General features: G+C 37.3%; 1 protein-coding gene across 5 annotated transcripts in view; it reads left to right on the top strand.

Moving 5' to 3' along the window:
• rbfox3a (RNA binding fox-1 homolog 3a) overlaps positions 1–15,950 on the top strand; it is a 245,591-nt gene that overhangs the window by 216,441 nt on the left and 13,200 nt on the right. For 3 of the 5 annotated variants that reach the window (XM_077550719.1, XM_077550720.1, XM_077550724.1), the window contains 2 exons: positions 3,521–3,599; positions 6,756–6,944. In XM_077550719.1, the coding sequence (XP_077406845.1) occupies positions 3,521–3,599; positions 6,756–6,800 (124 nt within the window). In that variant the 3' untranslated portion in view covers positions 6,801–6,944. Of the gene's footprint in view, positions 1–3,520; positions 3,600–4,151; positions 4,248–6,755; positions 6,945–15,950 lie in introns of those variants that run through there. The other 2 variants (XM_077550722.1, XM_077550723.1) reach the window with 2 other exon arrangements.

Below are 15,950 nucleotides of genomic sequence, written 5' to 3' on the forward strand. Positions count from 1 at the left end.
CATCAGAGAAAAGGGGATGGAATGAGAAAAGAGATGGGCTTTGGGGTTGGGGATTAGTTCCAAGCCAGTGCTAGTGAATAGACTGGAAATAAATCTTGGGAGACAGATGAAGAGGAGTACTTGGAGTTGGCAACTTGGGGGAACCTAGAGAAGGTGAAGAAGAAGTAGCCACCAGAAAAATGAATTGTCCTCTCCCTATTTGTGTCCTTTGTTCTGCTTGGTGAAGTGTGAATCCCAAAGTAGCTCACAATGCAGTATTATTGATTGATATCATCCTACGTGATTGAGGTGTGGGGGTAAATGAATGTATACATGTAATACATGTATAAGTAGACTTGTGAATATGTAAGGAGAAAAATGGCCGGTAAAACAGAAGTCTCAGAATTTAATAATCGATAGCAAGAAAAACAGTTTACACAATACTTAACTCATTCACTCCCAGCCATTTTCACTGAAGCAACTCCCTTCGCTCCCGGCTGTTTTATTGGATTTTGACTGATTTTGTATGGCCCACACAATATTGTGTTCTATTCCTATAAAAAAGATTAGAGTATCTTCTTTCACCAGGAACAAAAAGTGTATTTCCATCTGTTTCCGTTTTGCAGCAATTAGCATTAGAATATAGCTAAGTTTTATCAATATTCACAAATCAGTTTATATAACAGTGGGGGAAAGAGCTTTTTGCAACATGGCCCTGGTTGATCTCTTATACTCTGCTGCCACCTGTTGGCCGTTTTTGTAATAACTACCATTGCTTCAAGCATTCTCTTCAGTTTAGAGGCTGCATAAAAGCCTTCTGCATGCTCTAGCAAAAAAAAATAAAAATAAAAAAAATAAAAAAATATATATATATATATATATATATATATATGTCTTTGGGAGCATGGTAATATTTAAAATAGAACAAATTTATAAATTTTTGGGAGCAAATGAGTTAATATATATTTTCTATTGAAATGAAAGAAATTCACTTGTTTGATAGCAACTTTTACCCACCTGCTTTTCTGACCCAGCACAGTAATAATTTTTAACTTCATTAAGTTTAGCTTAAAACTCTAGGTCCATTATCAAAGTTTGAAGGCCCTTATAAGACAAAGAAACTCGTAAGGGGTCTATTGTTGAAAACTCTTGTGGCTCTTTATCCATTTTTATCCCTTTGGCCATTCCTTAGCGTGAGTGAGACGGGTAAATGGTTATAGATCTCTCCTTTGGACCACAGTTAAAATCGACGAGCCATAATGCCGCGCATCCCGTGCTTATTGTCATTAGCAGGCGCTTCCCTATCCATTATCTTGCGCTACCTAATCAGAGTTAACATCCACTAGTTCACAATTTGTAGTTCGAGATGGAGAAAGAGGGAAACAATTAACGCTCTCCCAGCTGATAAAATTGCCTCTTTGATTTGTATCATTCCAAAGATCCCATACAGTTTTATGTTTGTTGAGCAAGTCATAATGTCAGAATGTACTGCCTCCTTAGCAAAAACCTCCATCAAGCCATTAGTTTCCAGCAGGGAGTATGTTCACAGTATGGGGACTCTAAATCTGAAAGCAATAGCTTTCCAAATGTTTAGTCGTTGTATTAAAACAGATTTTGTTTAGCATTAAAAATCAGTCTACCCACTTAGGGCCAAATCCACTAAGCGTTTGTGTGGCTTTTGCTTTTTCTGGTAAAAATGGAGCAAGCGTCTAATTCACAAACAGGTGAAATGTGCCAGCCAGAGACATAGACTCTCCACTGTGTCCTGGGTTGTCCCCAGGGCCTCCTCCTAGTGCACAGGTGTCAAAGTCTGGTCCTCGAGGGTCCAGCATGTTTTTAAGGTTTCTCCACTCCAACACACCTGGTTCAATGATAAGGATCATTATCAGGCTCCTGCAGAGCTTGCTGCTGATCTTAAACATGAATCAGCTGTGTTGAACGTGGGAAACCTCTAAAACATGCAGGATTTTGCAGGACTCAAGGCCTCGAGGACCAGACTTTGACACCACTGTCCTAGTGGAATGTGCCTGGAGCGCCTCATCAGGGAGGTGTCCAGGAGCCATTGTACAAGAAACTCGACCCACTGCATCTAGCTCCTATTGGTGCAGAGGAGCAGCAGCTCTACTCTCGGCTCCTCCTGGATGACCAAGCTGCATGGCTTATCACTAAGGGACAGCCCAGACTCGCTGCAGAGGAAACTAATTTCGGCCACTTTTGGTCACAACCCTCAGCATCACTGCAGATGCTGGAGCAATCATGGCAACCCTCCCTGGAAACGTATCAGACTTACTGCCGGCAATTTACAAGATTGAAGCAGTCCATATCAAAGAGTCCAGTATTCTATGCTCCCAGGAAAACCTCCTATAGGACTTCCCAAGGGGAATGCCTTCCCCAAGGCTGGAATTTCCTTGAAACCATCCAGAAGTCGTTCTCCACGAATACACCAAATTTCTGGACTGTTTTTTTTAATATAGTGCTTTATCTACATCATTGTGCCCAAAGCTCTCTACAATGCCTCCCATTCACACACACATTCATACACCAGTTGTCGGCTGCTGCCATGCAAGGCAGTGGCAGATCGACTGGGAGTGAATCGGGGTTCAATGTCTTGCTCAAGGACACTTTGATATGGTCACAAGTGCTGAGGATCGAACCCACAACCTCACGGCTGGAAGACGACGACTACCACTGAGCCATGCCGCCCCTCTTCCATGTTTTTGTCTTAGCATTCCGCAAAGGGTGCATTCTGCTTGGCCTGCCAGTACCCAACAGCTACTTCCGGAGCCCCATAAACCAAAAAGACCTGATAGGACTCCTTCTTGAGCTTTACGACACCCCTCAAATTTGACTCTATTTAGAGCGGGACCAAATAGACTCAGTTTTAGAGTAATATTTACACTTGGAAGAGAGTAAAATGAATTGAAAATTAAAAAAAAAAAAAAAGTCACTCAAGGGTTGAGTAACAAACTCACAACCTTCAGCTTTGGAGACTGCCAAACTACCACCTGAGCTATGCCCCTCCTACTGTTTACTTATAACCAAGAGACCAAAAACATTGTTTTTGGCTGTCTACCAAGATGAAGGTCGTGAGTTTGTTCCTCAACCCTTGAGTGACTTTTATTTTATTTATTTTCAATTCATTTTACTCTCTTCCAAGTGTAAATATTACTCTAAAAAGGAGTCTATTTGGTCCGCTCTAAATAGAGTCAAATTTACTCTACAGAATTGACTGTATAATTCTTTTTGTTTTCAAGTGTTTAATTAAATTACCACAAAGTAATTGGCACACCCTAAACCAAGGGCAATACTCCATCATAGAAATATCTGATGCTCAGGGCCAAGTATAACAATCCTGCCATATGGCGTTAGCTTTGTGCACCTCAAGGGAATATACAGACACATATCAAAGACCGAAGGATTCCTGAGTTTAAATTTTCCCCGGCGCACTTTCAGAAGATGGAATGGCCAAATAAAAGGAAGAGGGTGCAAGGACTAACAAACAAGCTACTGTTTACGTTGCCTGTTTTTTCCCCCCTTACAGTTATGGCAGAGTCTATGCAACAGCAGACCCATATCACCATACGATCGGTCCTGCAGCCACATATACCGTGGGCACCATGGTGAGTGTGTTTCCTCTTACTTGGTCTGGCTGTTTGAACATTATGCCTGTATTATGTGTTATAAAGCATCAGTTTGTACTGTTGTTTTGAAATAACACAACACTCCACCTGAATACATGGACGTTAATGTGTATATATACGGATATCTTTGCTTAATCATCCAGGAACATAACATACGCCCTTAGGCTCCTGCTAAATTGTCATGCCTGCGAAATGTGTTTTCCCTCTATGTGACCAAATTTTAATGTTGAATGTGAATCATTGCCACTTCAGTAAATGAAAAAGGGAAGTTGCTGTATTCTTTAACTCCCCAATCGCATATATTGGCCTGAAGCTTTTTTTGCTTGAAATTTAGCTGAGACTTGGAATTCCTCCACACATGATCATTTTTGCAAGGGGAGTCAAACGTTAATGTTTGTTTTTAGCTAGCTTTGCAGCTAACATCAAAGATGAAAACAATTTTTTGATTAAAACGATAAAAAATATATCTCAGAGGACGGAGGAAAACCACAAGTACTGCTTTTTATTGTTCCTTTTTCTACATGGGTCTAGGTAAAGCCTTCTTCCAGTGTGTTACAGCCATCTACTTGATGCATATGCTGTGAGATTTAAAGACAAAAAAAAGATAGAAGAAGGAAGCATAGAAGCAAAGGTACAGTCAACCTTTTATAGGACACTCATTAAACTTTGATACATTTGAACCCTAATGAGATTTTTGTGCTTCTTAAGTACATTTAATTATAACAATTTCTATATTTATATTTTTTTATCTTTGTTAATTTCATTGTTATATTTAACTAAACATTTTTCAATTTATCATTATCTTTATTTGCTGATTGGCTGGAAGAAATCAAAGGCTTCTACAGTCTCTTTATGGGATGTGTAACATCCACTTTTTGACTCAAGTTTGCGTTACCAAATGATTCCTTGCCCTAATTTAGGTACCCTTCTTGGTACCCGTAAGGACTGCAGCATAGTTTCTGCTTGATGCAGCATGTTGGGTTCCACAAAAAAAAGAAAAAAATCCTATGCAGATTAATGCTGCAGTGCTGACATGTGTGTGGTGATGGCAATCACGATCCCGCCACACCTCCCCCATGTGTCCCCCATGCACACCTCCCTTCCTCCCCTATAGTGCAGCTGCTAGCTAAAAGCCTTCATTAATTACAACCATTATTTCCTCTTCATTTACTTAATTAAAACAGTGGCCTGTGTTTTCCTCCTTATTACTTTAAACTTTCATCTCTTTTTTTCTTCAAATCACTCCTCCCTTTTGCCACATCCTCCCACGTAAGTGATTTTAAGTGGGGAAATATATCATACACGGTAATATTCTAATCTTCAAAAGTAACTGAGCCTCCCAAAGTCAGTCACAACGTTCAATTAAAATTTGAAATATAAGCTAGGAAATAATGATATAATATTAATAATTGATTATGGTAAGATACTGTTGGTGATGAATCAGAATCTGATTTATTGGCCAAGTATGTAAATACACACAAAATAGCGATGACCAACAGAGGGAGACAGAACGGGAAGCCTATTGGTTCGCTAGTTAGCGCCCCAAATTTTTAAAATAATAATAGCTGATTCCTGGCTAAAGGAAAAACATGTAATTCACACTTTTATTTTGGCCTGTATTACTTTCAAATATATTTTTAAAAAATACATAGATTTTTCAACAGGTCTCATGTGAATCCCGATTCAGGATGAGCATTTTATTTATTTTTTGACAACCAGTAATTTCCTTGATTAACTAAGAGTAAACTTAACGCTCAATCAATCACTTAAGTGTTTTTTTTATTTTTGATATGTCTGTTAATTGCCTGGAAGAATCTCTCATTGATAGTTGCTGTTTAGAATCCAGTGTTTTTGTCTTGAGCTGCCTGGAGGAGTTGTGCCATTGCGGAATTCTTGTACATGTAGCTCAACGTCTCTCAGTGAATGTCAAGTTATTGTTCTTGTTCGGCCAACTAGATGAGAGTGAATCAACAGAGCCTCTGCTTGTTGCAGCCGACTATGTAATTTAGTGTAGAACAGCTCTTTTATGACTACCTTACATAGTCTTAATACAATTTTAATAGATTTGTATTTATTAATTTTGTTGCAAAGTACAGATGTAAACCTTATGTAGGTCAATAAATATTGGGCAAAGTTTACAAGACAAGTACCGTACTTTTCGGACTGTAAGTCGCTTCAGTCAAAAAATGCATCAGGAAGAAGATTAAAAAAACATAAATAAGACACTGAATAATAAGTAGAATTTGGGGGGGGGGGGATTTATTATATTAAAAACGTGACCAAGAACAGTAGAGATCCTACTCGCACACAAAATCCCTATTCCCTAATTGTGATGATGGTAACTTCCGCTTCTGAAAAAATAGATGAATTAGTAGTCATGGCAACTAATATGTGGCGTATGTCGTTAGTTTGCTGCCTCCACTCATGGCAAGAAACAAAGGGCCCGTCTCCCTAGCTAGCTGGATAGTTTAGCATCCAGTATCCGCCATAACAAGGATTTACTATTTACATCACCAAAAATAACCGACCACGATTCTACTTTTGACCACAATGCGGGATTCTAGATTAGATTAGCCGTTTTAAATTTAACAAAAAAACTTCAGTAATTTGAAGTGAACATTTCAAAATCAATTGGAAGTTGTTGGCTCCTGCCAAGATGACTGGGGACTGGAGATTTTGGGTGCGAGTTTGAGCTCTAATTTTAATATATACAAGTTGCATCTGAGTATAAATCAGGATCAGCCAAACTGTGAAAAATTGTGGGATTTATAGTCTGGAAAATACGGTGCATAGTGTTAATCCGTCAATTGGTTTGTTGAACTTGAATTAAAACTGCTTTTTTTTTTTAAAGCACAGAAAATTTAAATGATTTACATTAAAAATGGCATCAAAACTTTGAAATATAATCAGTATAAAAAATAATGTGAGGTTCAGAAAATGGACTGATGGATTTAAATACTAAAATACATGAACGGTACCTACAGACTTTTTTAAGGAGGCAATGCGGAAAGAAAAAGGGAAGATTGATTTGTTTGCACAAAAGAAAGAAGTTAACTTGTACAATATAAAAAAATCAAGGGTGGACATTGGATACTGATTGGAGCTTCTTTTTTTTTTTCATCTTTGATGTTGCAGGCTAGCCTTTACAGAGGAGGGTGCAGTCGCTTCACTCCCTACTAGAAAGGAGGGAGTCACGCCCCCTTTCCCTCCCCAGCAAAAAACAAACAAACATAAAAGCAACAGCAAACAAAATCTATAAATATAAGAAGAAACACACTATATGTCAAGGTGGAAATGCAGTAGTTGGTGAATGGATTCAATGTATTTATTCGGGAACTTATTTTTCATTGGTGGGGGTGGGGGTGGGGTAGGGGGCAGTTGTCAACATTGGGAATCTTTATTTCCAATCTTTCTGTGTGTTCTCACCAAATTAGTCTGTAACTCCGCTCCTAATGTGTTAGTTTTAATTCCACCCAATTCCCCAACTTGTTATTGTTTCGATTAGTCATTTCCCTCATATACATTAAGCGCAGGAGCCTTCAGCAAATTCCATTTTGAGCAAAAATCTTACATATGGAATTTATAACATAAATGGCATAACCATTTGGCCCTAAGAGACCTGGCTCCAAGCTGATTTAATGGGATTTAAGTCCAAATAAGGTAAAACTGGAGAAAAAAAAGAAAGAAAAAAAAGCTCAGCATTAAGTGATGCATAACGGAAGGCAGGCTAAGAGTGAAGACACAGACTGATCTATTACTGAATGTGAATGCAGCAGGAAGTGATGTATAGTGGGTGTGTGGAGAAAGAGCTATGGCACCCATTGCAAAATGGGCGTTGGAGCCAATTGACTGTTGGCTAGCTGCCAGAGGCAGGAGGTATAACATTGCTTCTGAATTGCTTTAGGGGGGGGGGGGGGGACATTTTTTTCACTCAATATGTATCGTTTCCTGTCTGTTTACATCATGCACATACTAAGCAATGATGCCACATGTGAAATTTGTCTTCCATGTAATGAACAAATGGAAGAGTGTTACAAAAAATATATATATTTATGCCTCAATCACCCCAGAAGGCTTTTGTTTAAACTTGCTTGATCAGTCTGCACAAATCACAGATTTAAATGTTTTGGCTTTCCAGTGCATTTTTAAATGCGGCAAGCAAATCGTCGAATTGGCATTTTGTGAGTTAGCGACCTCCTGATGAATGTCTACTCATCCCCGACATATTATTTATGATTATCGGTTCCACGGGAAACTTAGCAGGACCCAGTCTGCTGCTTTTCTGCAGACGTTGTCAATAGACTTCAAACAACTTCCAAGATTGATGAATAAGGAATATACTGTAAATGGAACATAATTCACAAATCTAATTAATAATTAGTATTCTGTCAAATTATTCATGGGTTAGTGTTCATATTCTTATTTGCTATTTAGCGAGTGTATGAGCAAACTTTTGTTACGTGAGGTGCGGAGTTAGGACCCAAACGCAGACAAGATGCATGAGTTGGGAGAACAGACATTCATGATATACAAAAATACAAAGTAACAACTGACAGCCTTGGAAAAAACACTTGACGGAGAAACCTTGACTGAGAAACCTTGATTGAGAGAGCAGGGCTGGATGCATGGGAGCAACCTTGAACACAAATTGCATGGAAGAGAGAAACCTCCACGTACTGACAAAGTGTAATTCAGTAACTCTCACTATGGCAATGCACAATTCTATATGACAGAATAACGGCCTTTATTACAAAATAAGAGTGACTAGACAATCTAAGACTGGCAAATACAGGACCTTAGCAACTGCATAGCAACTGACAACATCATAAGTGACAAGGCAACTGCATAGTGACTTCAAAATAATAGTGACTAAACAATGTGACAAAATAAGAGTGACTAGACAAACTAAGAGTGTTAGAAACTGCATAGCAACTGACAACATCATCATCATCATAAGGGATATAGCAACTGCATAGTGACTTAAAAATAGGAGTGACTAAACAATATGACAGAATAAGAGTGACTAGACAAACTAAGAGTTAGAAACTGCATAGCAACTGAATACATTTTCATCATCATCATAAGGGATATAGCAACTGCATAGCATCTACAAAATTAGAGTAACTAGACAAAATACAGGTGACAAATATAACATCACCATAAGGGACACTAACGTCATTATTGCTCAAAATAAAATCATATTCATGTTGGTGAAACATGATTTTAATGCATGTAACTAATGTCCATACTTTGTAAATCCAACAGACTCTTTTTCAGTGTATGTGACTGTGTTTTGGGTTGGGTCATGGGGTCATTGTGTTGTTATGAATTTGTTGTCAGTTGCAATGAAGTTGCTAAGTCCATTGTGGTGGTGGTGAGGATGATGATGATGTGTTTGTCATTGACATTTTGTCTAGTCACTCTTATTTTGTAGTTGCTATGTAGTTACTATTTCCCTTATGATGATGTTGTCAGTTGCTATGCAGTTGTTAAGGTCCTCTATTAGCCACTCTTAGTTTGGCAGGTCACAGACTGGCACAGACCCTTTTTTTCAGTGTACTGTATGTCCCAACCCAAAACACAGCCATAACAACTTTTTTTGCAGCATTATTGCTCCAAATACATTCAGTTTTAAAAGGAAACTTAATCATTAATTTAAATGAATGTAGAAAGAGTAAAATGACTGAATCTGAAAACAAAGCAAGTCATTCATTGATTTTGTTAAAGGTTTACAAAAAACAGAATTCGTTAGGCGTAGCAGAACACTCCATTGGTGTTTGAGGTGCAAAAGACTGATTTGTTCTCCACACACATCAAAGCAGTCCACGCATGAGGATGGATGAATTTAGTTCATGACACTGACGAAAATATTGTGATTTGGGCCCTTTATTGAACTTGGCTCTCAGTGTATTAACCAGAAATGAGGCAATAGTCACATGGCCACAGCAGGCAGTTGTCCCTTACCAACTTCACTCCATCTCTCACAAACATGTACACACAAAAACACACGCATATATGAGCTCCCTCACCAGTAAAGCATCTGTGCCGGCTGTGTCTGATGGGATCGTAAAGACGGGAGTCAGTAGCGCAGGAAGGGAAGAGAGTGTGAAGAGCAGCAGTAACCGAAGCAATATACGCCGCAGATTAGAGATAAGAGAGTTCAGTCAATAGGCACTGATCTCATTTGAAGATAGACCAGACGGACTCAACTCACACAAACACGCACAAATTCGCACTTGCTCCTCTAGCTGTCTGCGTTGGTCGTTTTTTTTTCTTGTTCCCCTGCTGTTGCCAAATATCGGGATTGAACAAAAGCCTCAGTTTTACTGTGCGCAAGCATAATATGTGGCTTTAATCTAAGAAGCACCATGTCGTAACTCGTAACATACACCGTGTGTTCACCCTGAAAGCACCTCTTAATAGTTTTTATCTTTGTGAGAAGACTTGCAGAGAGGACTTGCAGACATTTAGTGGTGAAGTAGCAGATTGAAAGCAAACTGTGCCGATCCGTAGGAATACAGGACAGCTACACATACGCACTGTTTATGACTATTACTACTAATAACACTAATAACTAATAATACCACTTTTTTTTCAGACCGAGACCAGTATGAGAATTAACACATGCCAATTAACCGTACTTTTACATAAGATTTCTATCAAACCAGATAGACTTTTTGTTTACTTCTGACAAAATGCAGAACATTGACACTGCAATAAAGAATAAATAAATAAAAACTCACTAACTCCAAATTTAGAATTCAAACAGAAGGGTAAAATTAAGCCGGCAACTCGTTGCGTAATAGTCTCTGTTCAAAATCAATTAAAGTGCAAAAATACGACAGGTTTGAGTGTGAAGCATGGCAGTATGAAATTGGCAATTAGTAAGTACAGTGGTACCTCGGAATTTGAACATAATTCGTTCCTGTGAAGTGTTCAAAGTTTGATTTATTCAAATTCCAAAACATTTTTTCCCATAGGAAATAATGTAAATGCAATTAATCTGTTATCAAGATCCAAAAAAAGTACATGTCTATTTTAATTTATTTCTAATTTAATTGAATTTCTATTTATTTAAAAACATGTACACCTTGTACAGTATTTAAACAACAAAAAAATACCTTACCTTTTTTTGTTGTGGTGTGATGATATGACTGGATGAATAATGCTAATGTTCGGGGCCTGTCGTAAATTATTGCTATGTTAATGCTTGCTTTAGTTCCGTGCTGAGTTTGTGTATTTTATATTGAGCATGTTGACTTAGACTTAGACTACTAAGGGGTACTTGCGTGCACTGTTTAACGTCTGACACATTGTTGAACAGCTCAGGGGGGTCCTCGCACCAGTATTCACGGAAGAAGTCAAGGTAGATACAACGGTGCAATTATCTCCTTCCACTGTGGTTCATAGCACTCTGGCGCTATTGTCTTTCTTTGGACTCATGGCAAAGAAAATTGTCATGGAAAAATTAAAATTCACTCGCAAATGTACGGCGCACATCTGAGAGTGTTCACGCTTTGACTCGAAATGAGCAGAACCTCGTCTCGAGTACCGTGACGTGAGCATTCAGCAAGTCAAACTCCGAGGCATTTTTTTCTTAGATGTTTTTGTCAAAGTCCGATTTGTACGAGACGTGTCTGTTATACAATGATCAGAAACAATGGAACATATTAATGCACTGAATATGAACAACATACTATTTCAGTTTTGCGTTACTGAGAATAAGTGAGTACATTTGGGAGTAATATCACCTATATCTGTGGTTCAATGTGTGTTATATAAGTTTGTAGCTCACGTAACTTTGCTGTGTTTAATTGCCTCGTTTACGTTTGCAGTGCACTTAATTGCCTCATTGACGGCGTCGAGCTGCGGTGCTACAAATAGAACGGTGCCATTTATGCTAATTATAGCTCTTATACATGCTACATTATATTTGTAATGAACGGAGAACGTGAAACAGGAAGCGGAAATACAGAGCAGCCTTCCAAATTAAAAGCATGGATTTCAAAACAAGATGTAATTAAACATCACACACTAAACAGCTTAAAGAATTTTCAGATAGCACTAAATTACTTGAAGCCCTATTGTATTGAATTGAACTCTTTGCACTTCACTATATTCCTAAAAGTTGTACAACCGCATACTGTATTTTGACTTCTTTTTTTGGGGGGGCCACTGGATTATTTGTTTCATCTTATTTATTGATTCTTTTAAATTATTTTTTTGTGTGTGCTCTATGTAAAATGACTTTTATGAGCAAATTGAAAAAATTATAATTGCCATTAATTTCATTCAATTTTAAGGAAATTTGCTATAGTTGGGATAAGTCATTTTTCAAAAATTCTCCGTCATTTTTTGGGAAATTTTATGTATCCTAAGTACTAATGGTATCGGCACTTAGTATCGGTATCGGTGAGTACTGAAGATTTGAGTATCGTATCGGTTTAAAAAAAAGTGGTATCGACCATCCCTAAATATAAACCTTATAAATATACATATACTTAAAGAAATTGCATCATAATAGACAAATTTGTTTGTTGGATGGAGTTCACTTAGAAAAGCGTTTCTCCGTCATTGGTTTTGATCACCATTGGTATTGGCTGTCACAAGTGCCAATGCCGTAAAATAGGTTTGTATTAGTAATCGCTCATCCCTATTAATAACAATCACTACTAGTCTCCACCATCATAGATGGACAATTGAGGAAAGTTGGTAACAAATAATCATTTGACAACGCTGTGAAGAGGGGCATTTTCTGCAGCGTGCGCTCTGACTGGAATGCGACAGTAGATAAGACCCCACACAAATCCAATAGACAGGGATCTCTACCAGCTGATGGCCAGTTAACTGCAGGTAACAAAGAAATCTTAAAACACAACATACACACATAGACATTTATGCCGATACACTTCCATTAAAGGCTGAAAAACTCACAATGAAATAAATTGAAATTGATCATCCTTATCATCATAAAAACGTTGGCTCAGTAAAAATGGTAATTAAATATGCCATAATTCATTGTTTCATTAGTGTCCATGGTATCCCAACTTTGTTGCGGATGAAGTAGAATAGAAAAACAATGATAAAAGCAAACTGTAATAGTATTCATTTATGCATCCAAATTAAGTTGCTCACTCAAATTTAAAGAAAGGGTGATGCTTTTAAATGTTTGTAACACATTTAGCATTTTTTATGAATTCAGAATGACACAAGTACTGTATATTAAAAAAATATACTGTATATACATCATTTTGTATGAATATTGCATATCTTATATCGAAATTCTGTATTGTGAATAAATACATACATTTTGTCTCTGCCGTCATTACCAAGCTTCTTTACGAGTGTAAATAAGCAACAACAACAAAAGGTGAACGATGCAATGAGTTAGTTTTATTAGCATTTAAGATGAGTGACCACAGAAAAACAAAGGGTTGCCACACTCAAACATCTGGCAACACATGTAAACAAGCAGAAAATGTGTGGATATAAAACAAGCCTAATGCCTATAAAACAAACCCGAACAGTGAAATGCTTCTACTGGGAATGGACCAGAAATGATGAAGCTGACATAAGATGATATGAGAAGCCTTGGCACAAATCAGAGTGCATCGTTACTGTATCGTTAGCGATAACAACACAAGAACAAAAGTAAAGTGAAGACCTGACTGTTAAAAATGATTATTACTACTGGCATTATTGTGATGGATCAAATCAATAGTCCCCATTGTGTGTCATAATACCTGCGTATCAATATTTTATTTGATACTTCCCTATTCGGCATTATGGTACTGCATCACAGTCGAGAGGTTCTGGGTTTGAATTCTGAATGTTTTTTTTTGTTTTTTTTTTAATATATAATTACTTGTGTCAGTAAACAGTAATTATAGTTTTTTAAAAAATGGATATCAACCATATCAAATAAAAACGGGGAAATATATGCTCTCTAATCTTACCATGCTACATATTTTTATTATAAATATTGTATATGAATGTGTGTTGGGGTGGGTTGATATGACAGTGACAATGGCAACATTATCCTGGTGTAATATAAATGCAAAAGTAGTCTCCCACTAATATGTATCGACTTGTATATGTGGTATAATGCAATGTCAGTGATGATGGGATATCACCTGCTTTTTCCTCAATGTATAAAAAAGAATCTGTTTTACTTCATCCATCGCTATCCCATGCACTTTACACTACAACCGATTGACAAATGTACTTTCATTTCAACTTTTGTAATTTTGTTTCAATTTATATTGTGTATCGTGTAATTTAATGCTATAGTCATTATTAATGAATTATTTAAAGTGTTTGTCATTGAGTTGTACTAAAAAAAAAATAGCATTCATGTCTAAAGAGATACCTTAATGTATGTTTGTTTTTGTAATATCTAGGGGTAACATAAAGGGTTAGACAATGTAAACCTTTTATATGATCAGAAAATGTTTAACCGTTTCAACTCATTTGAATGTCTTTCTAGTATAAATGGTCACATTAATGAAGTCTTTTGATAAACCATTGGCCTAATACCGTCTGAAATGTGATGCTTTGTATTTATTCTTCTCACACACTGACTACTTTACATTAACTTATTTTCTCCCAGAATCGTATAAATACGTTTCATTTTAAATATTACCATGGTCTCAAAAACGTATTTATGCGTTTTTTTAAATATATATATTTTTAATACTAGAGCAGGGCTGCCCAACCTTTTTTGACCCAAGATTTACTTTTCAAGTCGCCAAGCTCCCAAGATCTACCACTTCAGCGCCAACATCGCAAACACACACACACATCTTTTCCATCCTGCTGTAGCTAACATCACAACACTTTTTCAAGGCGTAGGCAGGCATTGATTCAATTAAGCTATATTCTAGTGCTAATTGCCTTAACCAGAATCCTACATCGCATTGTAGCCAAAGTGCAATCATGATGGATCAATGCGCCTTGTATACCAAGTTTCCATGACTACCGTTCTTCTATGGAACTTCTTCGTCTTCTTAAGGTAGTCATGGTAAATTGGGCGGTTTCGGTTTCCACAAGGTTACACAAAGTGCATTAATCCACCAGGATTATACCTTTGCCTACAATGTGATGCGGGAGTCTGATTAAGATAATCCATTATAAAATAAAAAGAAAATCTTTAACATAATCTTGAATCTGTGGAGCCCAAACCTTTGCACCCAAAGACCCATTAACAATTGTTGTATGCCATTCAAGCAACTTCCCAATGAAAGTTTACCTCTAAAATCTTCCTTTTGGAGATTACATTGGAAACTGAGTTATTGCAATGTGTAATAGCGCCCAGTGTAATATGGCTAACTTGACAGTAATTGGCATGAATAATAAAAGAAGCAAAAGCAATAATATCTCTCTGCACATTCATCACTGTGTCACACGTCATCAGGAAGTGACAAACTTTAATTTCTCCATGACTGCATACCTGCATTTGTGAAGATTAACAAAATCTATTCTCAACTAAATAAGAATACATTTTACCAGAGAGAGAAAAAATCATTGCATTTATTCCAATTATCTCCTCATGGATAAATCCAAAGTGTGCTCAGTGTTTGTTTGCACCTTTGTGGTCTATTTCATGAACCTCCATATGATGTGTATAGCCTCGTGTCCCCAGTAGGATTGTGGGGGGACAAAAGACTTCCAAATCAAGCAGGAAGGATCCACATGGGAGCCAATTTAAAAGGCCACATATTTTTCACGAAGCTGTGCTCGGAGTCACAGCAATTTTCAAACAGAAGGAAAGTTCAAGTACAACTGAACCGTATCAGGAAACTTTAATGGGTATATTTGTGCCCGCCACGTTTTCACATTCATTCTATTGTATATGTTTTAGTGAATGTGAAAAGATAACCAAATTTTGGTGTTGTATGTTTTTGTATACTATCTGTTAATGTGGCTGATAATTATAAGTTGATTAACTCATTTGCTCCCAAAAACGTATAAATACGTTCAGTTTTGAATATTACCATGCTCGCAAAGATTGTTACTGTTATTGTTATTATTTGTATGTTTGTTTGTTTGTTTTTATGCTAAAGCATACAGAAGGCTTTGATGCAGCCTCTGAACTGCAGAGAACAGTTGAATCAATGGTAGTTTTTACAAAAACGGCCAGCAGGTGGCAGCAAAGTATAAGAGATCAACCAGGGCCATGTTGCAACAAGCTATTTTACCCACTGTTTTAAACAAATTTGTAAATAATGATTAAACTTAGAGCGCACTCACACTAGGGACATTTCTTCCGTACCGTACTGAGGCCCAGTTGCCTCTGAAATATACGTCATCACGTTGATTCACGCAAGAAGA

Source organism: Vanacampus margaritifer, chromosome 18, assembly GCF_051991255.1.
Source record: "Vanacampus margaritifer isolate UIUO_Vmar chromosome 18, RoL_Vmar_1.0, whole genome shotgun sequence".
Lineage (NCBI taxonomy): Eukaryota > Metazoa > Chordata > Actinopteri > Syngnathiformes > Syngnathidae > Vanacampus > Vanacampus margaritifer.